This window comes from Salminus brasiliensis, chromosome 8 (assembly GCF_030463535.1).
Source record: "Salminus brasiliensis chromosome 8, fSalBra1.hap2, whole genome shotgun sequence".
NCBI lineage: Eukaryota > Metazoa > Chordata > Actinopteri > Characiformes > Bryconidae > Salminus > Salminus brasiliensis.
The window spans coordinates 21,820,165-21,845,674 of NC_132885.1; the positions used below are offsets into that span (position 1 = coordinate 21,820,165).

Below are 25,510 nucleotides of genomic sequence, written 5' to 3' on the forward strand. Positions count from 1 at the left end.
AATCCAGACTCTCTTGCATGTTTTACATCCGGTGTGAAATGACAAATGAGGTGGAAGCTTCTGGTGTGCTTGGCAGCCATTCAATACCTTTGCAAAACTGATCCTCCATTCATGATTGAAGAATGCAATCAAATCCTCACTGCAATGTTCCAACATCTAGTATAAAGCCTGTCCAGAAGAGTAGACGCCTGTTCTCCAGTAAAGGGAGGCGACAAACCTTCTTATTAATGTTCTTGATTTCAGAAAAAATGGCAAATGTGGAGGTGGACCTAAAGGGATCACCCCTGAGCAGGCTGTTATAGTGGACTGGGGGCTAAGAGAGAGAGAGAAGGAGGCGTAGCAACACCTAAAAAACAATGTTTAAGAAGGTTTAATGTTTAAAAAAAAAAAAAAAAAAAAACAATGTTTAAGTGGACAACCACCGACATGTGCTTTTCAGGAGGATTCCCTCTGAAACCTGGGAAATGAAGTTCCAATAACTTAGAGAGCCAGCAGGGGGACATAGTTAGGTGGGTTATTAGTGTACAATAACAACATTCCTTTATATAGTCATTTATGTTGGTCCACTAATCCTAGAAAGGAACAATGTCTCTAGAGCTGTTTTCCAGTGGTGTAAAGAAAGCAGGGCCGCTGATTCCAAATGGTGTTAAGGATTTTTATACAACAACAATGAAATGCAAATATGTCACAAGCACGGGTTTGTGACGAAGCTGTTTAAGTTATCACAAGAATCTCATGGAAAGTGTTATGATCCAGTGATGCTAGAAGTTAACTCTTATCAACTACCTGTGTAAAAACACTCCTCTGTCTTTTGTGTATGAGTGTGCAGAATTCATAATCAACTGAAATGTTAGTTTTAGAAATAATAATAATAATAATAATAATAATAATAATCATCATATAAAATTGGAACTGATTAATATTGTGTGGTTAAATTATTGACTTGTGACTTAGGCATAGGCTACTGACTGTAGTGTAACTTGGCACTTAGAAAGGATATTGTGTGCTATGACCACTAAAATGACTAGTAGTTTTACAGTTAAGCAGGTGTTAAATTGCATATGATGTGGTTAAAGCTGGGTCTTTGTGGTTAATACCAGATTTCTGTGATGTGAATGAGGCAGTTTGCTCATTCTGTGGCCTTGTGGTTAAATAAAAGCATGTGAGGCCACCGCTGGATTTTCAAGGCTGTGAATAGATCTCTGTTGCTTCCTTATATAGTCTGTTAAGTCATCTTGTCTTTCTGTAGTAAGATTTCTGTTGCTCACTATATATCTCCAGGTCCAGCTTTGTCTGAACTAGACAGGGACAGAACACGGTCATGGCATGTCTCTCTGTCAGTTCAGTTCACTTCAGGCTTTATTTGGGATGACTGGAATTACTACAGCTTTTACCTCAGTACTTTCCCTCGCTCTCCCTCTCTCTCTTCCTCCCTCTCTCTCTCATTTGCTCTCGTTCTCTAGCTGTCCACGTGCAGTACTGGTCATGTTGCTGTCCTAAGGGGAAAATGGATAATGTCTTCTAGATGACTGTGTATGTAGCAGTGAGCTAAGACGCAGGGATTGTCTCAGCTGTATTTGTATATTATTCAGGTTCTGCAGGGCATTAGAAACAGTAACAGACCACCATCAAAGCACAGGTGCCCTGTATTTACAGAATACGACCCAAATGAACATCTATGATTAATCAGCTCAGCTATTGATCTTCATGTAAACATCAGGATTAATCTCAGGAACTGTAACTTATTACTGTGCCTGTTTTACTAATCAGGCTTGACTCTGCTTAAATAAAGCTGCAGTTTGCCAGTCGGAATGGCTTCAGAAATCATTTCAGAGGGACGGCTAGCTCTCCACACATCTTAGCACATACTCCTACCTTAGGAATTATGCCACTGGATAACAGACTGACACACTGACAACAAATACCCCTTTTCACCAGTGCTTGCTGTGGAGAGAGATAATTATGCCCACATCAGGGTGTCTGACACACACTCACACATACACTTGCTGAGTCTATTCTGTATCTGATCTGCTCCTGTTCACTTGTCCAAGTTAAATAAATGTTGCACATTTGTGTGCCTTCACACAAAACTAAAGCACTCAGCCTGATTAGCAGGGATGCTGTAATCGTATAGTGGTTAGTGCTCTCACTGGATCCCAGTGTTATGCTCCCCCTAGGAGCTTGATCATCTCACCAATTGGTGTAAGTTGGTAACGAACCAGTGGTGCAATGCTTCAGACTACGGGTGTGAAGATTTTAGTTTCAGTTCCTGGGTAGCTCAGCTTACTTTAGTGTTTGCTGTAGCATAGCGTGGGGTTGCCCAAAGGCCGTTAAATTTGGCCAAACAGAAAGTTATCCTAACCTCACTGAACATGTTTATACAATATGTAACTTATTAGATTCCTGTTTTTCTTTTAAAGTTGTTTTAATGAAAAACCCAAATTAAACAAAAAATCTAAATGTATTTTTTTTAAGTCTTATTTATTGTCTTTTTGGCCCACCACAAACATTACACTTTTTGGCCCCCAAGACAAGTGCACCCCATTATGTAGTGGGTAACACTCTCCCCTCCAGCAGGCAGTTTGTTCCCCACTTGGGAAAGAATACTGTGCAGTGCCAGTCTTATGGCGAGAAAGCTAACCTTACATTCTCCTGCCTACAGTACGTAATATTGCTCTGTGCAAGAATCTCAGTCAAATGTTGTAATTCCCAAGCAATAAAAACACTAAATCTCAGTCCCCCCTTACATCAGTCTTAAACATTAAATGAGAGTGGAGAACCGTTTAAAACCTTTCAAAAGAACCTTCTACACAATATGATGGTAATCCCCAAGAGCTGCACATCCTTGCCAAGAACTATTTAGAAACTTTTATTTCTGCAAGTGTACTCTCCTTTCTCCTGCTTTGAGTTCCTAGAAGGAGATCATTATGCAGTTCATAGTCTGATTGACTCTGACTCCATTACTAATCCATCACAGAGCACAAAAGGCGGAATAGCCAAATTCAAATCTCCACTGACATTTTCCTTCCTCATCGCCTTTTTGCTTTCACCTGGACCTGAACTGTAGGGTAAAATAACAAGACACAGACAGCTAGAGGTAGAAGAGGTGATGAATGTGAAAGGGTTTTAGCATGTAGTCTCTGTGTAGCAGATCTATTGCTTAGTCTCTAGGTTCATTTTGCAAAGACAAGAGCAGGAAACACTGATTAGAGTGGTGGGCTCCTGGGAGTTGAAGTTTTTGTGTGTGTGTGTGTGTGTGTGTGACTGGGAACTGGTTTGGTGCGGAGAGATCCAGCTGTGCTTGGCTGCTGTGAGTGTTTGGGGCTGTGTTGTTGACATGGGGCTGGTGCCAAAATATTAAACTCAGCCTCACGTGTTGTTCGTCTCTCTGGATCTAACTTGTAATCCATCTTTATTTTGGATCACATAAGCTACTGCATTCACAAGTAAAGAAGGAGCTTACTCAGTCTCACCTTGGAATGGTGTTCACCTAATATGGGCAACATTGAAGTGAAGTATTAATTAATGTCCAGACCTCAAATTCCAAATATCAGTTCGCTTAAATGTTCGGTGAGCTCTCCTGCGCACTAATCTGAAGAGGTCTGATGAAGCCATATGTCCAAAAAGTAATTAATGCACATCAGATTTGGTCACATGTGACTATTGATTTATAATAAAGCATTGTAAATGTAGATTACTTTAAACTTGATTAAAGTGGTTACTGTAGGATGTTTACTATCACTTAAATTATAACTATACTGTAATATACTATACTGTACTATACTATACTATACTATACTATACTGTACCTAACCTTTGGACCATTCAAAACAAGTTCAGAGGATTTCCCTCATCATACTAAATTTAGTTATTAAATGAATGGATGAATATTTCTATGATTTCATATCTATGACTGACACACTTTGTCTCTAATCCACCTGTTTTGTCATTATCCTCTCTTGGTGCCAAATGCCGACACGCGTGCAAGCTGTGTCTGAGTGTTCCCATGCCTCTGAGATGGAAAGGAGGAGGCTGAGGGTTTCCAGAACTTTCCCAGGAGAGATAGAAGTGAAAGAGGCACTTCCTGCATACTGACCTACAGCTGCTCACATAAAGGAGCCAAAGGGATATCTTCTCCTATACACCCCTTGCGCTCCCTCTTGTGCGATTTCTCTTTTTATCTTCTCTAAAATGAATATGACTGTTATGATAAATTGTAGTACAGTATTCGTTTCAGGCCATATCGTGATCAATGTCAGCACATCTAAAACACAAAACAACAACATGCATCTAAACACATTTTACAGTAATTATTGAATAAACAACAACCAGAGGGTATTAACTGCAAAAACTGCGTAGTACAAGCTGCTGCCTGGATGTCAACTCATTATTATTTTAAACATGGCACTACTCTTTTACTGGGGCTGTTTTCTGTTCCAAAGAGCTTGTTTTCAAAAGCTCAGGGAAACTTTTATGAAGAAATTTTATGAGCTTATATGTTCGCCAAACCTAACTTCAGCCCAGCTTCTCTCCAGTCTCTGTTTAGATTTTTGCCATGGCAGACAAATCATGAATGCCTGTCCCCTACATGCTACACGGACCATCTCTGAGCATGGCAAAAGGCATGAAATGTATTCCTCCTTACAGAGGTCCTACTCCTAGGACTTTTTCTTGCACATTCAGGGCAGACTTCCCTCTTGTGGAAATGCTTGCTGGACTAGTTGAAGGATTGCTGTATGTAGAGAAAACTGATGTAGGATCAGACAGAGATGATTAGAGGCATTTCAGAGACCTACAGGAAATGAGTGACAGTAGTACAGGAAGCACAGGCTGTTAAACAGGAGCTGTAGTGAAGACAGACCTCAAAATGTCTGCCATGAAATACTGACATAAAACGACTCTGGGGAGTTGGCCTTATCTTTATAATGAGCCGGTTTAATGATGGAGGTTGTTGTTGTTCAGAGATATGCAGTAAGAACACAAAACGTATCACTTCAATGTTTTGTAAGGGGGTGTTTTGGCTTTGCCTTTTGTTCACAGTGTGAATTGTGCACTGTGTTTTTATGAAGCTGCATTTGGCAGCTATTGCTATATGAGTTATTGGCTAGTGGAGTAGGTTAGTTTGCATTGCCAGTGTAACTCTGCATTTTTCAAGGTATGTGTGTAAAGAGAACAGCAGATAAGCATTGGCTGTTGGTGTTTTTTAGATTTTCAGACAAAAGTATATCTTTTAAGATACACTATATTGCCAAAAGTATTCGCTCGCCTGCTTTCGCATGCATATGAACTTAAGTGACATCCCAATATTAATCCATAGGGTTTAATATGATGTCGGGACACCCTTCCGGAAGAGCATTTATGAGGTCAGACACTCATGTTTGACGAGAAGGCCTGGCTTGCAGTTTCCACTCTAATTTATCCCAAAGGTGTTCTATTGGGTTGAGGTCAAGTTCTACTACACCAAACTCGCTCATATATGTCTTCATGGACCTTGCTTTGTGCACTGGTGCGCAGTCCTGTTGGAACAGGAAGGGGCCATCCCCAAACTGTTCCTGCAAAGTTGGGAGCTTGAAATTGACCAAAATCTCTTGGTATGCTGAAGCATTTAGAGTTCCTTTCACTGAAACTAAGGGCCGAACCCTGAACCCTGAACTCCTAAAAAACACCCCCACCCCATAATCCCCCCTCCACCAAAAGCAACATGGAGAACTCAAATACAGAGCCAACTGAGCAACTCAAGCAGCTTATATAATTGTTCATTAATTGTAACCAAGGTAAAATGTTCAGTTAATTAGGATATAGATTTGAGGTCATGTTGCCCAGCACTACAGTAGCGACAATGGCAAATGCAAAACTTCCTTAGAATAGGAAGAAACCTTGAGAGGAACCAAGACTCAACTGGGGACCCATCCTCTTCTGGTCGACACCAGCTAGCACAACAAAAAAAAACAACAAAAGCATAAAATAAAAACTAACCCACATACAGTTATGAAAAAAAATCATAAAGAAATTATTAAGAATCTATGCAGAGAAACAAAGAATTAATAAGAATCTATGCAGAGATCATCCTTTCAGTGGGATGAGTGTGATATTCATGTAAGGTTTCCTGGTCATAATATGCCATATACAGTACTAATATGCAATAGAGAAACCTATTTTGGCTCCACGTGGTAATATTACTCGTTATTTTGTCTAGAACAGAAGAGACAGTAGCTAAGCATTCTCTTCCCCCCAGGGTAACTCGTCTCAAAGTAAATGTTTGGTTTATGTGCTTTGGTTGAACTGCGTCTGGGTGAGTGTTCTTCTGACACGTGACTGCTGTTCATGCTCAGCTTCTGAGATCAGACAGCGGCCCAGCTCTTTTCTTTGGGTCCTGTTACTCAGTGCACAGCCATGGGGGTCATTTAGAAGCGTTTCTCTCCCAACAAGGACAACCCTGAGCCCTCAGCTTCCTCTATTTGTCCGTCTGTGTCTGGGATGCTGGTGTGGTCTTGTGGAATCTCTAGGCTCTTGATAAGGGTGCTTGGTCAATGTGGTTTATTAAGACCTTCTTAACAAGATGCTTCAGAATGAGTAAGCACTGCCTTTTCCCACTCACTGTTTGCAGAGAAGATGAAAGACGGTCAAGATACACTCTGCACAGACAAGAAAGAGACATTGGTGTGGTCTCGTGTGGATTTTCTTACTATAACATATCTCTTTAAGGATCTTACCCTGTAAGCAGTTACACAATAGTATGAATCTGTATTTAAAAGGAGTCCTTCAAGCATTCTGTAGTAAAGTTCAATGCTCCAGTGGCTCTTTGCCTGGGTAAATGGTTATTTTTGATTCCAGTCATAATAGAAATCAAAACTGGTACTTACTAAAATCTCACTGCTTTTTAGAACTTCAACACCCACAACACTATATCTTCTATAGCCTTTTATTACTATACATTTTGGATAACAGACTATTCTTAACTTTGTTATGCATCTGACACATGTTCAAATCCTAACAGTGCTGCTGTACCTGACTCATGGAAGCAGCACTCATGCCAGCTTACCACTTCCATGTCAGCATCACTGCTGTGTTGAGAATACATGGTTAACAGTCCTCTGGTTAGAAATGGTGGACCCATTAGGTAAGTGGTGCTCTTAACATTACCAGTGAATCTAAATTCATGGTAGATGTTTGTAATAAAGTGGGTGTTGAGTGTTTTATAATGCATACTGTTGAACAGGCAGTGGTGTTAAAGAATCTCTTTATTTTAAACATATGTTTGGCCTTGTTTACAGAAAAGTGAATTGTAGTGTGTATACTGGAAATGTGAGTATATGGGTATTTCAGGCTCTCTGTTAACTGTACGACAATTCTAGTTTTGGTGCTAGTTTCCTAATTCCATTCGCATACCTGAGTAAATGGGAATGTTAGGGTTTGTTTAATACTTCTGCATTAAAAGAGAATAAGCATTTGCTTAATGCTTAGTTAAATCATGCTTAGCCTACAAGCTGCCATTGAAAATAACATATCCAACAACACAAAATAGATACACCCAAGCTTTTTATTTATACAAGAAGCAAACTAGCATGGAGTGAAGTGGAATTAAGGGTGTATTTGTGCATGCTTTTGCTGTCATGTAACTCACAGCAAGCAGGGGGAAATAGACTTGAAACTTTGAGCTTGCAGATGTGGTTACTACAAGATGTATGGTTATGGTCTGCCACCAGCATGTTATGGTTATCCATGCAGCCTTGCACTAAAAATGTAATGATGTCAAAACACGTTACAAAATAAAATTTGAAACAGTGGTTGGGATTTTTATCTGCTTTGTGGAGACATCCCTTACACTCCTCTGAGACTTTATCATAACATAAAATATTAAGAATTTAATTGAATCTTGACCTAAGAATAGAACATTGTATCATGTGCGCATGGTTCATTGCATTGCATTACCATATTAACATGAATGCAAGGCACAAATTCAAACACTTCTTATTTTTGCCGTATCAGAATCTAATTTTACATTTTTTGTATGGTTACACCCCTACTCTACAGACAGTCATGAAACCTTAGTGGGGGGGATTAATGACTCTATAATCAGCATTCCTGCATACATAAACACACGCAGTTAAATGTGATTCCTCAGATGTGCAGTAAATGTTTCTTTGAAAAGTCATTTTCACACATGGAATGTGTCACTGTTTCTCATCACACGCTATCAAGTGTCAGGTTGTGTGATCATGCATGTGTCAATACATCATGTCGGTATATCTGCCTAGCTGCTCACTCACACTCCCTTAGACATATGAAACAGGGCAGCCCACAGGCTTGTATGACAAACACACACACAGGTCACATACCTCACATACATCTCATTAAAAGTTTGTTTCAAAAGGCAGGTGGTATGCCTCCCTGCTCCTGTCCATTCAGGCCAGGGCCCTGTGCGCCTCTTCTTATCTGGGGTTGGGTTTCCTCCTCAGTGCCCTGATCAGCACCACTGCTGAGTGACCAAACAGAGAGGGAAAGGGTGAAAGAAAGTCAGTCAAAGATCAAGAAGAATAGGGGATCAAGGGAATAAGAATAACAGGACGCATCGTAAAGGAAATTGGCTGCAGGGCTGGGAAGTGGGATTTTTTTTGGCTTCATGCAAGTTTAGTAGAGCTATTACTTGTTTTGGATGGCCTACATTCCTGCAGTATTAATAATACTAGAGAAGGAAATGTTTCGTGGAGCTGTATATGGTTTAGTGCATTTAGCATCTCTCACTTACATGTTCAGACCTGTTAAAAAAGATTGGATGTATTTTATACAACCTAGATCACAAATAGCAGAGTACCATGGTCACCTTATTGACTTATGCTTAGTAATGTCTAAAGCTTAAAGGTATCTTTGAATTATTAGTCTATTCTAACTAGCTGAGGTTTCTCTCGGGTAAATAGCAAAGCACTTTTGTAAGTCGCTCTGGATAAGAGTGTCTGCTAAATGCCTTAAATGTAAATTTAAATGTAGATCACTAATTAAAGCATCAAGTTACAGCCAAAAAGGGATCAGTTCACATTCTATATATAACAGTGACTGACTCTTTAACCCTCACTCAGACCTGCTGATACAGAAAATAAACCTAATGTAATGTTAATGGCTGCATAACTAAATATGCAAGCAAAAATACATTATATTTAAATGGTAGATAAAAGCAACCGTAATTTACTCTATAAAAGTAACTCTAGACTCTTGAAGAGTTGATGTGAAGGTCACAGTTTCGTTCATGATGTCACAGACATTCACCCTAAAAAGATGAGACAACCTCTTTGAAGTCCTGAGTTTTCTATAATCACTCATTCTGTGGGGTCTTGTACATGACAAGGGTCCTTGTCCTGAAGCTTTTCTATCAGTGTTACCCTTTGACACCTAGCAGGGGTCAACCCCCAGCCCAGATAGGATCACAGTTGGGGCTAGGGGTCAACAGGCACAGGGCAGAAAGTCAGAGTTCAGAAAGCTTTGAGTTCTCCAAGTCATGAGACCCCAGACCAAAAGCCGACATATCACAATCCAAAGAGTAGCTTGGTAGAAGAAGCTGTATTCATTTACACATGGGCCAGCAAATTTACCAGTCTAGTTCAGCAATAGAAACTTCTTCAGAATAATAAAAAATGCTGAGTATTAAAATGTATCTGTGCAATATAAATGGGACTGAAGAGTACAGAGAGACAGGTTGAACAAAGACTTATCTGTCACAGCCTTTTATGTGTTTGGTGTTTAGGGTTGATCAGTGGGGAGAAACACCTTTATGGGTTCCTGTCTTTATATTTCTAAAACTATGAACAGATTCAATGTGCTGCAAATGGAGAGAGAGTAACGGAGTGGGGGGACATTAAAATGCCACAGAATGAGGCTACAGCGTTTGGAATTTGTGTTAAAATGGCAGAATACAACAGCACATCCATGTTTGGTATTGCTAAGCGGCCTTCTGAATTCCTCAGGATGTCCCTTTCCCACATGACGAAGGCATAAGCTCTCACAGTATTCTCACTGGTGCTTTAAATTGTTCCAGGATTCCAGCACTCTTCACTCTGAGAACGTTATGGTGTCCTGTGGAATGCTTAATGCTTTTCAGGTCAACCCCCAATGTTTCAATCGTTTAATCTTCTCAGATCCGGTCACATCGGTCAGGTTGTGTTATCTACTTTGCTTGTAGTTGAGGTCATTTTCTTGGCATCAGAGCATGGGGTACATCTGCTGCAATCCCTCCAACTTTTGTGGTTTCATGTCACACAATCAAGGCTCAGTCAAATGCTTCACTGTCAAGGCAGGCAGGCTGTGTTTTTTGTTTTTTTTTACCAGCTCTCACGAACTTTCCAGTGGTGTAGAGGGGCTTGGCGTCTGGAACTCGGTCTGTGCCAGACACCTGTCATCTGGCTTGGCTAAGGCTGTGGTCTCAGTCCCGGGACAATACTGTGGAAGAGTCTGGAGGACTTGCGTCGCTGTGGTTTAGACACTCGTAGTTGTGACTGAGCTAAACATTGAGAACAGGGTGACTCAGGCCGTGTTTGACCACAGGGACTAACAGTGACATCCAAACATGGGTGTTGTTTCCTTTGTGTTTGACATATCTTTGCTTTTTGCTGAAATTAAGATGATAAGACAAAGCATTTTTTGGCATCTCCACCAAGCTATGTAAACATGTAGAGTTTGAAATCACTTAACAAAGTCATCACTGTGTCATCAGACTCGGTCATGTAAATACGGTTAGAAGGCTCTTACGTCAGAACCACACACTCCAGACAATTTGCAAACACAAATCCCACACACTCAAACTTGAGTGAAGAGACTGTACCACACAGCAAGTACACTGTGAGAATAGCTAAACACGGTATACTCCTAAATAATAAGGGTTTAAAAAAATGTACAGTTCTCAGAAAAAAACATTGTTTGGTGTAAAGCTGTAAGAGACAGCTTGGGTCATTGGCATTCCCAAACCTGGTGGAAAGCGGTGGGAAAGGCATGGGAAAGCCATGAGAAAACCACAAGAAATGGTCTGAAAACAGCTGCAATAATGAAATGAAAATAGTTGGAAAGTGAGCATACAGAGATTCTACAGCGACCATGAAAAAACGTCCTGCTTTTTGCAGCCAGTTTTTGACTTGCTGGTTCTTTCCCATATGCAATCATCCCCTGTCTTATTGGCTTTGCTTTGGTGGGCAAGAACACTGGGACATGGGAATGTTATTATACTCTCATTGAATGAATTCGAGCATATTTTTAAAGACACATGGCTAATTTAATTGAGTTTTCTTGTTTTTTTTATTTAATCTGCTCATAATACTATAATAGATGACAAATGTGCACAATATCACATTATTATTTTTTTTCTAGAGGTTTATAAGCACAGTAGTCTAAATTGCATAGAGTTGAAATATGAGTTGAATTAATATGGAGTTTGATTCTCTTTTCTGTGTGGCTTTAGTGATGTTTTTCTGGTCACCATACAGTCCTTTAAGATTTTAAGACATGAAGTTGTCTTTAAGTAAGATGACAAATAAGGAGGGAGAAAAATATCCAGGTACACCATACAATAACACCTTGTAAAGTAAAGGTTTGAGTTGGCATATCTTTTACATTTATTTAAATGTAATAAAATGATGAATGTGTGATAATGAAAACGAAATAGTCTTCAATATACATTTCCTTTATGTGTGTCGGGAATATTTGACAGGCTTGTTTGCCTTGATATTCACTCTGGGATAATTAATTCCAGTTTGTATAATAAAAAATAGAATCATCTTAAACCTATGTAATGTTGAGTTTGTGAGATTTAGAAGCCAGACAACTTATGCAAGGGAATATTGTGACCGGTTCTAGTGTGAAGTTCACTAAGGGCCAGTAAATCAGCTCTGTAAACAGATACCAGTTCTTGAATCCTCCAGCTCCAAAACTGAAAGATCCTCCAGATTTTCCCCAAGCCATTCATGTCTCCAGTAAAAAACAGTATTGGCTTTAGTATCACCAGTAGAGAAATCTGAACAGGACAGGTACAGGCAAAGGGTTAGGCGCTGGGGGGGGGGTGTATGGGGTCAGCGTGTCTTTTGCTGAGTCTCCCAAACCATAAGCCTTTCTGCCACTCTCCACTCCCTAGAAAACACAAAGGATTGGGAATGGGGGTTTCCTATGTGAAAACTCATATTTGACCCCCTGTGGCACTAAACTAGCTGGATGAAGTTAGTCACTCATTGTGTTTCTAATACCTCTTAATAACAAGTACACAAATTCTGAACATGAAATAAATACTATATATGAAATAACTTTGTAATTATGTAAATATGTAATTACATAGTCATATTCTAATATAGCCAAACAGTGGCAACGACCGCAGGTAGTTTAACAGTTAATGACATTTTTGTAATATGATTCATGTCATCTTCTGTATCATTTTTGACTTTGAGTGTAACCACTGTCCAGACAGATTCAGATGGTTTCAGGCCATTCATATGTCAGAGTTTTGGAATTAAGCAGGGAGTTCCCTCTTCCCCTTTGTGCAGTACTGGGGGGTCTATGTTTGAGTGAATGAGGACTATTGAACAGTGCATTTCCTTTGCGTGACAAGAAGTCTTTTATAAGTATATATATATATAAAAAAAATCTGATTTATTTTATAAATATAGTGTATTCTTGAAATCTTGATTGCACATATCAGTATAGGTACTTCTCTCTGAAAATGTCATGGTTTGTTCTAAGATCATTAAAATTGCTTCTTATGTATAAATGAGAACCAGTTTCTCATTGTTGTACTTTGTTTTTGTTTTGTTCATAGCCAGACACTTTCTCACTCACTTACTGTTCTGTGCTTCTGTAATTTGTTGATTGCAAAATAGTCTGAAAAATTCTGGACAATAGTAATGAAACATCTGAGGCATTCCACGTTTTTGTTTCTCCTCGTTTTGTTTGTCTGGTAGTAATTTCTGACTTGGTGTAGACACTGCTTCAGGCATACAGCCAGTCTTTTGACCATCCGCCAATGACCAAAAACATGTGCTGTAGTGCAGACCACAACTGGTTTCTATCATGCCGTACACGTGCTTTCACTCTCCAGCAGGTTGTGAGCTTGTTCAACCTGTCACGTATTTAAGGAGTTAACTTACAGCTTTTGCACACAAAAAAGCCTCTGTTTCATCCATTACATTTGAAATTTTCACACCTGAGAAGTGAACAGATGTGAGATTTCTCTAAAGATGCACTCCACTAGACATCTATAACTGCAGCCCTGCCCAGTATGGATTGCTTGGTTGAGACAAGAAGATGTATGAATTCTCTGGAATCCCGTTTGTAAATTATTTCTGTGGATGATCTCCATATGGTGTGCCTTCAGAATGAGCGCTGACCTTGAGGAACAGGAGGGGAGGAGAGGTTTGCTGGTTCCATTCAGCTGTGCTGTTTACATGTAACAGTTCTTCTCCAGGTTATGCAGATTCTCTAGGTTTTTAGGTAAAAATTATGAGGAAAAAATGACTATGCTATCCTTTTTAAAACGTTAATAGAGTTTGCACGTCATTAACCTCTGACCAATAAACCAAATGGGCTGACGCACACATGAATACACTAAAGTTTGCTCAGGCCTTGGCACAGGATTTTCTATAGTGGCGAGAAGGCAATCAGGTAATTGTTTCAGGTATGGGAAATGTTACTGCAGAACTGGTGGAAAAGGTGATTTTGGGGCATGTGGGAAGGTTGGAACAGGATAAAGCACAATAGCTTTCTCATCATCTGCATTCATCATCAACTGTTCAGCCATAAACTAAAACTGGCTACTCTTCTAGTCATTGTTTGGGCTTACACATTGTGTAGCTTTCATGCTGCAGTTTAGTCTTTTATCTTTCCCGCCTAACAGAACAATGCTTTATGTCCCCCTGGAGCTTCAACACACATTTTTGCAGGATTACTAGTACACAAATTAGGCTTTGAGGTAGGGATGCAATATGGGCATGAAGTGTTATGTGATTTATATAGATGTTGGATATCGCAATAACAAAATGAGAAGCGCTAAATTTAATTAATAATTAGTGTCTTTCTGATAGATCAAAAAACTAATATCTACTTGCTTCACAACCTGGGGGGGTCACAGCAGGGTTCACACTATAGTGTGTGAACCAAAAACTAGGGATGCACTGAACCGATACTAGGATCAGATATCAGTCCTTATACTTACAAAATTAGCTGGATCCGAAAATTAGACCAATCCACATGATCGATCCATTCACTTAACCCGATTCCAGCTAAACAGCTAAAAAGCTAAAATCCACACACATCTTCTTCAGCAGCCTGCTTTGTTTACTCAAGAGCAGTGTAGGGAGGGGATGCGAACGGTGGATCTCTCTCCCAAAAAACACTACATGTAAAAGGCTAGATTTCTTTTAATTTATTTTGAACATAGTGCAGCCACACGATCTCATCCAGTCCATCGTGACTCCATGAAATTTACCATAGCAAGCACTACAATTCCCACAATACCATAAAAACCCACACTTTACTTGCTAATGACTGACTGCTCAGGGTTTCTTAGAGGAACTTGCGCTTGTGAAATTTGTTTCCACGTTATGTTCATCACTCTTCATCCACCACATAAATGCTTAGCCCATAGCTTACCGCATACTGTGTTTTCAGGAAAGCAGGGTTCAAGCCCAGCGTGTTTTGCTTCTAATTTCTTCACTCTTAAACCCATAGAACTGGCTTGTTGTAACGGTTGTGCTTATTTCACATTAATAGTTTAGTTGTAGCTAGCAGCATACATGCATTATTCTGCAATTATTCTGCATTAATTTTACATTTTAGAAATTAAAAAAGCATGAATGTTTCAAAGGAGATCAGATTGAACATTATGCATTCCTTGGGAGGTTTAATATCTGTTTTGTGTTCAAGAGATCATAGAGGGGTCTGTAAATGGAACTCTTTGTGGTATAGGCCACAAAGTAGCCTTTGTACGTTTTGCGTCCAAAATCTTGTGTCAACGTAAGAAGACAGAATTCTTTCTATTCATATGTTTCCACTTCTTTGCTCTGGAAGAATAAAGCTACTAGTTTTCATCTTGTTCTTTATAAAGGAACAAGAAGCACATACTGGTACATGGCTCCATGGACACACAGGATTATTAAGAAAGACTGTGGAATTTGCTGTGGAATCAGTGTGTAGGCAGAGTTCGTGGCACACAAAACAACAGGGCTCATAAGGAAGTGAATGCCATTTGGAAATTTTTGACAGTTTGGTTGTGAATCATTCTTTACTGGATTGCTCTTTAATATTCACAGACTTGTTTTGGCTTAATCTTTTAACACAGAATCACTGTACACCTCAAGTTGCAGTCATCAACTATTCAACGCCATCAACTATTTTGCATAATAAGTTTTGGTAAAGTAGCTTTTAGAGCAATTAAGTTCTTCAGATCTCTGGTTCACAGAGCATTTAAAAAAGGGTGAATGACTTTGTTTAAATTTTAACCATTTAATCATGCTGTAATGTTGCAGAATTGTACCACCTCTTTAAGTTAATGTAGAACCTTTATGGTGACATGGTTTGCTGAACTCACTGTGTTCCACATCAACTAATGGGGGTTGTTTTGTGCTTAGTCAGGCATACAGAAAGAACAGCAAGGCTAGAGCAGGCCTACATTTAACTCCATAATCCTGCACCAAAACCACATATTTCTGCCTACCTTTCTGTTATAAAACATGACTGTTGTTATTCTTGCTGTAAGATGTGGACAATATTGTCTAACAGAGTCACACACTACCATTTTCAACACACAAACAATCCATATATTTTACACTTTGTCTTCCTTTTATTGTTACTGTGATTACTTAAGTAAATTATCCCAATTTCGTGCACATGCAAACTAGCGTAGAGCATCCAACAGTAAAGAAAGCGCCCAGCAGCTTTAATACAGTAATAGGAAATGCTCAGATTCCCTAAGCTGATACATCAAGCTGTGGCCATCATGGACATGTATGTATTTGATTTACTCTAGCCAGTTGTTTGGTGTGATGGGGTTAAGGCCTGCCGTGGTCAAGGGTAAATATCTCAGGTCAAGACTATCACAATCTCTGGTTGCTTGGTTTGTATTATATAGTTTGTGGGTTGTACCTAAAGCAACTGCAGACTTTTTTGCAATAATTCGACACCTGGTTGTGAAACTGCTGCCAAATGTGAAGAATAACTCTAGAGTATTATGTTTACATTTCTGAAAGCCACCTTGCCACCCCCCCTTATTACTGCCATGGGCAGCTAGTAATTACCATATTTCAAAGGGTAGCTATGGTTCCCCCCTGATCCGAACTCTGTGACATGATTTGAACATAAACAGCTGTGAGATGATGAGCATGTCTTTCGAGCAGCAAGTGTTTACTTCCCACAATAGCAGGACCTGCCACATCACAGAAGATCACAATTTTCTTTTAGACATGGAGTTTATCATGCATGTCTGGACTGTACAGGCATGGTTCTCTGTGATGCATGATGTCTACAAGCATCAAGCTTCTTTTATAAGGATTAGAGAAACACAAGTCAAGCTTACTTTGTCATGTCACACATTAAATATGGCCTTAAAAAGGCTTACTGGTGGAACCACAGGTCTTATTATTAAATGGTAACCAGCATGAAGTGACAGTAAGTTAACGATTGTGTATTTGTCTTTTCTTTTCTCAGGGTGGTAAGAAACACCAAGGACCATGTGGGGGCAGAGACTGCAGTGGCGGGTGTCAGTGCTATCCTGAGAAGGGCGCCAGGGTAAGTGCCTGCATCTGTCCTACAAAGTGCCATCCAGCAAAGGCTTGTTTCCTGGCTCAAAATGTGTCTTTATCTAGAACACAAACAACACTAGAGGATGATGAGTTTTAGTACTAAAGTTACAGCACCACAAAAAACAAATGTTGTCCAAACATAATTCAAGCAGTAACCAGGAATGCAGGCCAGCTAGAACATTTTGGTACAAATTTGACCAGGAACCATCTTAATTTATTGGACCTTACAGTTGCATGTAGTTTGTCTAATTTATCATCCTGCACACCTGTCTATGCATGTTTCCATGGAGGTTCAACAACTGTTTCTGGTGTGTCCAAAGTTCATTAGTTCAGCTGCAAAGAGGAGGGAGACATTTTTCAAAGGAGCATCCCATATGTTGTGAGAACAAGCATATAGGAGTAGACTAAACTATGCCTTAATTAGATAATGGCAGAGGAGTGGTCTAAAGAGAGGCCCTACTAATAGCCAGTACGTGTGTGGAGCAGAATTTGTTCTCCCATGGAAAACAGCTAGAAGGCCCCTGTATGTGAATGGTTATTTTCAACTTTCACCAAGAGTTTCACTCTCTTCACGCACAGGAATATTCCAGGGTTTTTCAACTTAATCTCTATCTACCCCATCTGGTGTACAGTCGGTTACCATGGACAGTAATTCGAAATGAACAGAAAACCTGCTGACTCGCTTAAAGCAAGTAAAAAGAAGAGGACAGTTGTATGTTTCAAAAATCTGGCATTAGAGTTGCCAGCCATTTAATGTAATTTAAGGTGGATACTACTGTCAGTAATGAAATAAGACTGTAATTACATAAGTCAATAACATAGTATTCTACTGTGAATAGAATTTACAATAAATGCTCACATATTCTATAAATTTACATCAAACATACACTATATGTCTAAATATTTGTGGACGCTTCTTTTATTGGATGCATTCGGCTACTTTGCTGACACATATGTGCAAATGCACCCACACAGCTTGTCTAGTCCCTGTAAAGAAGTATAAGACACTTAAGTATAGGAGCAGATACACATGAACCTATTGGCACCATGCCTAATGCCAGGCATGGGCTAGAGGGGGAATACCCCCCCCCCCCCCATTGCTCAATTGCTCAATAAGTTTTAAAAAATGTTTGGCACAATATAGAAGTTATAGCAGTTACATTCACATGTCCTAGTCTTTAGAAAAGACGCTGCCACTTACCCTGAGTTTAACACAGCATTGTGAAATAACCTAGATGAAACAAAAAACACCATGGTCAAAACAACACAAGTCAAATGTATTTAAAGTCTTCTGGGGTTGGAGTGAACTGTTAAAAATGTGAAAGGAACTGTAGATGAAGAAATGTAAGGCTAATTAACAAAAACACAGATTGGGAAGTCCTGCCCCTAGTGTAAGTAAGTAAGTGTGTTTATTTATAGAACACATTTAAAACCAAAGTGCTGTACACAGAAAGAGAAGAGAACATGATACACATACATATATATACACACATACACAGGCACACAAAATTTCCTAGTATGTTCTGCAAAAATGCTAATTACTGTAGAATCTGACATTGATAACCTATTTACTATGAGGCATGACCTGTATATCCTAAAATGCAGCATTTTCGCAGTGATATATTGTTTTTAAGAAATACTGTAGATCACTCCAGTGTTTCTGCTGTGCAATTACATCAATGTTTTTACAGTGAGGCCAAAAGATTCCCTGTTATTTTAATGTGTTGTATGTGGTACACCTGACTACCTGCTACACATTCGGTAGACAGAGATTAGCTTAAATAGCATTGGGGTATTCCTGATGCTGATGCAAACAGAGTATTTTAGCATGACCTCAGACACTCTATACAAGAAATATGCCATGACACATTTTCAAATATACTGCAAAGAAACTAAATCCATTGGTCTCTTGATAAAGTAGTTTAAATAGACTCAAACAACCTTTTCCCATCAGGCCCTGCTCCTGCACTGCACTGCAGCAAACCAAGTGGTATATCTATATACCAGACTCACTGTTTGTACAACATATCTGTGACCTTTTGCTTAATGTGGTGAAAGGATGTCTCCTGAGGAGGAGTAAGGGAGAGAGAGGAAATACATTCCTCAGCAAACACCAGGATGCAAAGGCCTCATGACCACAGGTCAAGTCATCTGGGCTGTCTTTTTTCTTGCACTATGCCGGAAAAGGAAGGAAGGTTTATTGTTCTTCAGAACTGTACACTAAGTGCCAAGGCTGTAAGGCCTTTGTTATAGCATCCACATTACACCAGATTAATCTAAACATTCTGCATGTTTTACCATTTTCTTTCTTTCTTTTGTTTTTTTGCTTAACATTAAAATGTAGAGTGAAAATTTAGGCAGGAAAGAGAGAAGGCCAGGCATTCCCTGGTGAATCTCTTTGATCCATCCTTCCCCAAGAGCCTAAATGTCATTAGTACAGGCAGGCATGAAGTAGGAGTGGCCTACATTTACCTTGTAGGAGTGTCTTTTGAATTGATACTTTGTTTAGTCAAAAGTTCTTGTAACTCACATTTTATTCTGCATCTTAACTTGGTCAGCAATACATTTTAGGTTAAGCTGGCCAAAAAACAGTAGCTAAAATAGCTTTTTGTGAGATTTTTAATCTGTGCCCCTGTGTTACTATTTATTCCCACTTGTAGTTAAGAACTTGACCTGTCAAATGACATCTCCAGACTTTGAGGCTTTTGACAGTGGATCGCTACGGTCATGCTGGGTTTTCAACTTAAGACAAGATCTGCACACACTTGACGTGCTGGCAGTTCAGCCGTTGAGCCACTCTAGAGCTGTGAAATTACATGATATAAAAACACAGGTCTGAGTAAACTTTACAGTTTAACTTTAAAAGTTACAGCTCTTGAGTGGTGTAGCTGTCTAACTGCCTGCTTGTCAAGAGACAGGAGATCATGCTGTATTTGAATCTTTTCAACACTTCAGTCCTTCATGGTCAGGAGTCTGAGAATAGGAAGACCTCCCTTTGTGTGATAGGGGGAGTACTTATGGGAATAAGGAGTAAGCAAATTGACATAGACTAAACATCTTCCGAAATATTTAAGCAGTTATAGGTGCAGTGGATTCACATGTTTTTGATGTTCTACATACACTAGACTATGTCCAAATGTTTGTGGACACCCATTCAGCAACGTTATGTTGCACCCATTGCCGACACAGCTTTGCAAATTCACACACACACAACTTCCAGTCCCTGTAGATAAATACTTCCTTTAGAATAGGATTTTCTGAAGCAGAAGAAACGTGAAATTATGAACCTATTAAACTTGCATATCTTTAAAATAGTTTCAGTTTACTCACATATAATTTATAGTTACTGAATAATAATAAGTCTAAAGATTTAAAACTTATTAGTAAGTCTAGAATACAAGGGGTTAAAAGAAGGGAAAATGTAATTTTTTCAGCTCAAGTAAAGTCTTTTCCTTTCCGCACATGCAGCTCACGTTTTGGTTTGTTTATTTCCCTCTTGTCTTCACTGTTTGCGTATAGTGTTCCTTGTATATCGTCCAGTGACGATATCAAACAGTGACAGTCTTTCTCCAGCCAAATCCACATCCTCTGCGTAGTTTTATGTATCTGTCCATGAATAATGTCTTCAGGGGAAATGGAGCAACGCAGATGTCTGGACACATTTCATATGCCCCTTGTGGTCCCTCATGATCATTGTGCATCTAGAGAACAGGACAGAACGTAACATACAAACACTGCTGCATACAGTTTCTAGTAGAGCCAAAGGGTTAGTGATGTTCTTTGGCAAAATGAAATGATATATGTTGAATAATGAAATGAAAAACAGACCCAGTCTTCCATTGCATTTCCCGTAAAATAAGAACCATAATGATATTTGATACCACATTTTGTTAAATGTATAAGATTAGTGCAGATGATTGTCATTATAAGGCTTGCATGATATAAGTGCAGATGATTATCATTATAAAGCAAGGAAATCAACACAGCATGTTACTGCCCATATGACTACTGTCAGAATTGATGTCGTGGCTGTGAATTGCTTGGAATTTGTTATTTCCTCTGAAATCCTGTTGTGTTTACAGCTGTTTGACATGGCTGATTTAAAAGTGCATTTAAATGATTGTCATTCATCCACTGAGACCAGTCACATATTCATCAGCTCGACATGTGTATTAAAACCTCTCTCGCTTGTATGATCAACTAATAAACTTAAAAAGACTCCCAAAAGACAGGGGATTTGAACTTGAACTGAAAAGGGGCTGCGAAATGCAGGGAGCCAAAGTTTACTGCAAGCAAAATAGAGGCAAAACAGAGGCGTTGCAGTGGAATTTGGACAGGGACCTCCCGACTGTTTACAAGAATGATTAATTTCATTTTTGAGTTTATTCCAGTGGGCTGCCAAACATCTCAGTCTGGCCAGGGCTCACCCACTGCCTCCTTCAGTGCTGAACAGTGCTGCAAGACTGACTGGCATCACAAGCTTTGAAACGGGAGGGTGTTTAGCAAAGCTCATACCATTCTTTGTACATCACTGACCAGCCTCTGAACCAAATACTGCTTGATGTTTTTGCTGCTTTTAAACTGAATATGCCATCACTGTCATTCAAATAAGCACTGTGTTTGGTAAATTTGGGAACAAAATGATAGATTTATGTTCTAGAGACAGATTTCAGAGTTACTTATATTTCATTGTCCGTTGGCAAAGAAAAAAGCTTGTGGTGCCAGTGAACTACAATACTGTATAACAGCAGTGGAAAAATGTAATGGCAAGTTCCTGCATATCCTCTGGGTTCAAAACAACTAAATAGGGATCAATGGTGGGCTTTGTGTTCTGCTAGACCCTTCCTACAGTTTCTCAGAAAATGGGAGTGGTTCTCAGAACAATTCTAAGGATAGTAGACAGGGAATCCACCATCAGTAGACCCACAATATGTGTAGAAATGTGGAAAACCACATTGGTAGAAGAGATGAAAGCTAGAATGCATAGATATAAGGAGAGAATGAGAATGTAAAAGGAGCAATCTATACTGACCTTATCCACTGTGGGAAAACTTACAGTGCGCAGTCCATATGGGAAAGGAAGTGACATGCGGATGTTCAGCACAATGAGCACTATCAGATCTCTTTTTTTTACGCAGACTATACATTTCTTTTTGCAGGGAAAGACATGGTAAACCCTTCCTTTTTTGACCACAGACATGACAGCAGTCATCTATTATTGGAACTATTTCCATATCAGATGTTGAGCATTAATTCTGATGGTGCATTTAATGGATGTCAAAAACTGTTCTGTTACAGAACAGAATAATAACTGACTGGAATGCTACTGTCTACGTCTAAAAGGAAAGATCAGATGAACTCAGGGCCCCATTTATGTCTCCTTTTGATTATGAATACGTCAGTCCCTGGTTCCTCTGTTTGAAAGCTGCTTTGCACTTTAACCTCTGACTCAAGTGGAATATCCTACAATTGTAACTGGCATCTTGCAGACACTTCAGTGCATTACACATGTCTGCAGTATGTGGCTGTTAAATGTTGGAGTTATCGCATTAGTTGCACCTTCAGATGTTAAATCCTAGAGAGTATCTGAAAAGCCTGCATAAAATCTGTATACATTATACTCCTGAGAAGAATCCTGTCTATAATCAGCCTGCCAGGCAAGTCCAAAACTATGCCTGCAACTAGACACCAAACTCATCCCCCTGCCAGCAGGGAAAAGCCACAGTATTGGATATTAGTAGAAACAAGTTACAGGGGAAAAAAAGTCCAAACCTGTTCCAGTCAGACATATTTTGGAAGTTTTAGCTCATTCTAATTTATGTGTTTCAGTGTTCCTGATCAGATAACTAAAATGTATAGTAACATGTTATTGGCTGTGGACAGGTTTTGTCATTTTGTCAATATCTCTGATGTCCAGAACAAACAACAATTCTATGGAATCATATGGCTCTTGGTAGATATTTGTGTAAAACAAATTCATCATCAGACCGTTGTTTAAATTTGACAGATACACTGTATGTCCAAATGTTTGTGGACACTGCTTCTAATGAATGCATTATTACAAATGCAACACACAAAGCCTGTTTTGTCCCTGTAGAGAAGTACTACAAGTAGAATAGAACTTTCTGGAGCAGATAAGCATGAATCTGTTGCCACCCTATCTAATGCCAGGCATGATCTAGAATACTTTTAAGATGAGTTGTGGAGTTGAGAGTGGGGTGGTGATCATCCAACATCCTGACGTCACTGATTCAATTTCAATTCAGTTCAATTCATTTTATTTATATAGTTATTTTTTACAACAAATGTTGTCACAAAGCAGCTTTACAAAGATCTGGGTACAAGCCTCTTTTGAGCAAGCTAATGGCAACAGTGGCAAGGAAAAACTCCCTCAGGGTCGAGAGGAAGAAACCTTGAGAAGAACCAAGAAGTCTTGAAGAAGACTCAGAAGGGGAACCAATCCTCCTCAGGTTCACACTGGATCATAATAAAAATCAAAACAGGGATAAAGACAACAAAATACTGTCCTTTCCTGAACAGTAGAGACAATAACTTCAACAAAAGCTCATAAACTATTTTATAATACCTTTGATTTTGAATGAAACAATGGAGGAGCAGGTGTCTCAATACTTTTGTCCTTATAGTGTATTTGTCACCAGCTATTCTGCATGATGTTCTCTTGCACATGGAAACTGCAGCAGCCAGTGGTCAGCCAGTTAGGGACACTGACTATTTCTAACTAGCCTTGCCCTGTCCTGTAACAAGCTTATTAAAATTTCTCAGAGGGTAAGAAATTCCTCATGCCGCATGCCTAAAAGGCTCATCAGAAGATGTACAAAATTCCTCATGCCAGGTCTTGACCCCTCGACCCCTCGAAAACTGGCAAACCGTTTCTTTACCCACCACAAGCACATTTTCTAAAACTAAATACACGCAGACCCATGCCATGTACTGTATCTAAAATACTAAATAATAATAAAATATATAATAATAAAATAATAAAATCTAAAATACAATAATTTTCTATCTGTGATCAGTCTGCACCACTGGTAATAGAATCAAGAATTGGTACATAATTTATAGTTGCCTTCCTGTCAGCTCCTTCTTCCACCCAACTGTGAGCTCAAACATTGAGATCACAAGATAGAATTTCCAAATTAAATCTTATTCATATTCATATTCATTCTTTGGATGAAGGCAGCCTTTCTTTTCTGTCTTTCCAGTTTATCCCCTAGCATATCCAGCTTCACTGTCTTTTAAGACTTTGGAAGGCCCTTCAGCATTGCATTTAAAGACTGTTGTTGGGACAAGGGGATCATTGTATGTGGCAAATATGTGCAGAGCACAAGCTGTGACTGAGTGTAAATAAGGTTATTTCTGCTCCTGGAGATGTTCGGGAAGTTCTAAACAGCTGTAAATTGGGTGGATGACAGTTTAACCCTCAGATTTGAGAGACCTTTAGGTTTTGCCCAAAAAAGAGTAGCTCAGGGTACAGCATTTAAACTAAATTTGACCTTTGCCAGAATTCGCCTATTGTTCCTTCAATAGGCCTGTTCTACAGTTCATAACAAGCTAGTCTTGTCTTTATAATCCAGGGAACATGAAAGTCTCCTGAATTTTAGTGAATGGTACCACTATGATTGTCGAGTTGTGGTGTACATGCAATTGCGTGTTACCGCTCCCCTTTTCTCCCTCTCTTTCTCTCCCTATCTACCTATCTTCCCATCTATCCATCGATGTACCTCAAAGTATAGTCCAAGTCTGTACAGGAAGAAACGACCACCTGCTCAGTTTCTTTTCATGACATCACTGTTGTAGTGCATGTTTTGATGTGTCCCCCTTTGCAAAGACCCCACAGCCCTTCTGACAGTTTCACACAATTTTCTTCAACACGCACAGGCCACCCACACATGCTCCCACTCATCTGGTGCAATTCTCATATATACTCTGATGTCACTGACAGTCTTATATAATGATCTACCGTTCCTTCGAGGATCAGGACACAGATATGGTTGTTGCTTATAGTTCCAGGAATGATCCCAGCAGTCCTCGAACATAGGAGGAGTGTTATTGGACGGCTTCCACTTTGTGTGTAAGCTCGGCCACACTAGTGATTCACTTGAACTTGAGTCACATTTACATTACACATGCAGTGTTTTAAAAAGTCTTTATAAATTTTACACACACCCAGTTTAACATGTCCTGTTGACATTTAGCTACTCCATATTATATTTTGAATTCAGTATGAAGTCACTGTTGTGCAAAAAGAAAAAACATTTTTTTTAATTTTTATGCCTTGGCAGTATGTTATCAATTTCTTGGCAAGGTCAACTTGTTGATGCAAATGTAATTATTTGAACATCTCCAGAAATAATCACATATGTAACTGCTTTATTACAGTCCATTGCATTGCAAAACGTGACTAAAAACTTGGCTTCCAGTGGTTAATCCTTGAAACTCTAAAACAGCTTAACTTATTTATAGTAAATACTGAGTGATTAATAGTAGGTACTGAGTAATTCAGAGCAGATGCTGAAAGTGTCATAATAGTTACCTAATAATTCATAGTGGATACAGAATAAATTAGTGGACACTGAATAATTTATTATAGACACTAATTATAATTCACAGTGGATACTACATATTTTCTTAATGGGGAATGAGTAATTCATAGTGGATAACAAATAAACTATAGTACATATTGAATAGTTAGTTAATAGTAGTTACTAAATACTTCATACTGGATA

At 39.2% G+C, this 25,510-nt stretch overlaps 1 protein-coding gene across 3 annotated transcripts in view; it reads left to right on the plus strand.

The window, feature by feature from the left end:
• The window catches only part of col4a2 (collagen, type IV, alpha 2), a 74,656-nt gene that overhangs the window by 9,407 nt on the left and 39,739 nt on the right, over positions 1-25,510 (plus strand). For all 3 annotated transcript variants that reach the window (XM_072686102.1, XM_072686104.1, XM_072686103.1), the window contains exon 4: positions 16,669-16,749. In XM_072686102.1, the coding sequence (XP_072542203.1) occupies positions 16,669-16,749 (81 nt within the window). The remainder of the gene's footprint in view (positions 1-16,668; positions 16,750-25,510) is intronic.